At 39.3% G+C, this 2,548-nt stretch overlaps 1 protein-coding gene across 1 annotated transcript in view; it reads right to left on the minus strand.

Moving 5' to 3' along the window:
- The window catches only part of CPT2 (carnitine palmitoyltransferase 2), a gene marked incomplete at its 5' end in the record, with an annotated part of 5,777 nt that extends 3,571 nt beyond the window's left edge, over positions 1 to 2,206 (minus strand). The window contains 2 exons of the mRNA XM_010166976.1: positions 1,904 to 2,010; positions 2,126 to 2,206. Of these exons, the coding sequence (XP_010165278.1) occupies positions 1,904 to 2,010; positions 2,126 to 2,206 (188 nt within the window). The remainder of the gene's footprint in view (positions 1 to 1,903; positions 2,011 to 2,125) is intronic.
- Between the last annotated feature and the right edge of the window lie 342 nt (positions 2,207 to 2,548).

The raw sequence follows: 2,548 nt of genomic DNA on the forward strand, positions 1-2,548 counted from the left end.
GTTTTCAATATGGTTCAGCGATAAACTGTAACTCCATGACACACAATGCAGCTCCCCAGCACTGTATTTTGGTGCACACCTCACATCTGGAGTGGAACATGCCTTTACCTACTCTTAGGCTATTAATTTCTGCCATTCTCTGTCACTGAGGGCATGCTCCTTTTTGGAACCACCTCTATTTCTGATCCAGTACTTCCCTCATTCCTGGCAGCAATCCTCCATTTGCTGTCTTGCATTTCTACCTCCTTCCTCCTTCTGTCCACTAAAATGATCAACACAGGCCAAAACTCTTGAAAAGACAAGGTTGGAGGGGACCTCACAGTTAATCTTCCAGGCCCAGTACAAACTTTGGAAAGCAGAATTACATTTGATACCCACAGATCTTTTAGACAATCTGTCAGTGTATCAAGAAGCGTGAATTTGACCCAAAAGTTTTGTGCTTGCCAAAACCAAGGGAATCAATCATAGTTCTAAAAAGCAGTCACACTTTTACAGCTGCCTATAAGTACACAGAAATCCAGGGGGCATAGGCAGAGAGGGATTTTTAAAGTAGGTTCTATTTCATCATCATTAATAACTTCAAACTCAGTAAGCTCTGGTACTGCACACTGACTGGTTGCAGACCAAGGAAGCAAGGGCACATCAACTTCATCTCAAGGCAGCTGATGTAATAAAAATTGTTATTCCAAGGGTGGATCAGTCACAAGAAGAACCTTCTACCTAAGCTCTAAAAGGGCAACAGGTAATTCAAGGACCTAAGTTACAATTTTAATTCCAGGTACTCACAGGTGAGTAACTAGCATTCACCTACAGTTTTAAAACCACATCTGTCATAATCATGTAGCCTTTTAACCTCGGACTTGAAAGTCCAGAGTGCAGGCAACTAAACATGCTTTCAGAAACCAATTTCAAGTGGAACAGGTATTTTATGAGGCCTAAAAAAGAATAATAACTAAACTAAAAGGAACACAAAAAGCCCACAGTTCACAGACAAAAAGCAGCATGCTGGTTAGTGCTGACAAACACCATAAAGCCACCACGTTGTTCAAAGTGAATGGAAAGTAAAAGATAACAAACTGAACAGCAGCTTTTGTCAAATAATCTGGTATTCTCTATGGAATTTGTGGTAGCTAACACCCTTATAGGGAGTCTCAACCGATAGCAAGGATGAAAGTGCATTTTCTGGGCAACATGCAAACTTCTACTTCCACAGGTATTTGAATATTTCCAACTCTGTTGCTATCCATCCAATACTTTCATAAGCAGGCACTTGCATTTGGAAATCAGTGGAAGTAACAATAAAGAAGAATGCTCAAAAACCATATGCATGCTCTCCTCTTTAATTTGTTTTTCTTCATTCTAATCTTCCTCTTTCTGTCTCTCCTTTTCTTTTGCTCTTTAAAATAAAAAGGTTTCGTAGTTTTAGCGGGCTTTGTTTTAAGTTCAGAGCACTGACCACTTCTGCCTCCTGAAGCTTAGTATGACTAAGCTCATATTCTCTGACCCCCTCTGAGAGTTCAGGTTTTTTGTAAAATAACTTGAAATTATTTGAAAACAATTGCTTTAGTTTCCTTAAGGGACTTATCAGTTAAACTCCTCTACTAACCTAAACATAAATAGGCAGCAATGAAAAAAGAAAAAAGATAAACCCAGTAAACTCAAATTTAAATACAGTAACTCATGAAAAAATACTATTTCTTCAATATTCATCTATCCAGAATTCTGGTATATAAAAGTTAGATGCTGGGCATTCTTCTTTCCACCAGAGACTCAGAATTTGCTCAAATACAGTTACATGTAGTATTCACAGCATGTTATTCCAAGTTTATGGAGTAGAGAACTTAAGCTGTCTGTTAGCAAGCATGACCATCTACAGACTCCTATATCCAGTAGGCCATCATACCTGTGATGTAACTCGTGTGCTTGTTCTGACTGTCTTGAGCAACCAGTTGTTCATGCAGCTCTCTTCCAATTCCTTTCTCAAAGTGATGAGCAAGTTCTTCGGTTTTCCTACAGCAGTCAGTAAAAGAGTCAAAATCCTGTCACAAGCCATATTTTTTATATGTAACACTTGACTTTGAAGCAGCACATGATACTGCAATATGTGTATCTTCTCTGTCCATACCTGAATTGGTCGTCATTTAAAAGTGGTTTCTGTGCATTTAGGTATCTCCTAATTGTATCTTCTAGTTTGGGAACCGGCAGTCTGAAGGAAGTGGAACACAGAGACATGCACTTTATGAGCAACGGTACTAATGAAGCCTCAGTTTTTTACACAGTAGCCTCTTTGCCTTCCCTCTTTCCTATCCTTCCTTATATCCCATATTATCCAAATGGCTCTAAAGTTGCTTATGGGAGAAAAGGAGAGGAAAGGGAATAGATGGACACACATCATCACAGCATAAGGTAGAAAACAAGGTAGAAAACCAACTTGACTGTCACAAAGGTATTGCAGTGAAGGGTCTTAGTGCCTTCCAGGGAATACAATGACATGAACCACTGCAAAAGCAGCTATATAGAGGGAAGGTTTAGTTTGGTAGCTGCCCCT

Source organism: Antrostomus carolinensis, unplaced genomic scaffold (assembly GCF_000700745.2).
Source record: "Antrostomus carolinensis isolate BGI_N321 unplaced genomic scaffold, ASM70074v2 scaffold47534, whole genome shotgun sequence".
NCBI classification, from domain to species: Eukaryota; Metazoa; Chordata; class Aves; order Caprimulgiformes; family Caprimulgidae; genus Antrostomus; species Antrostomus carolinensis.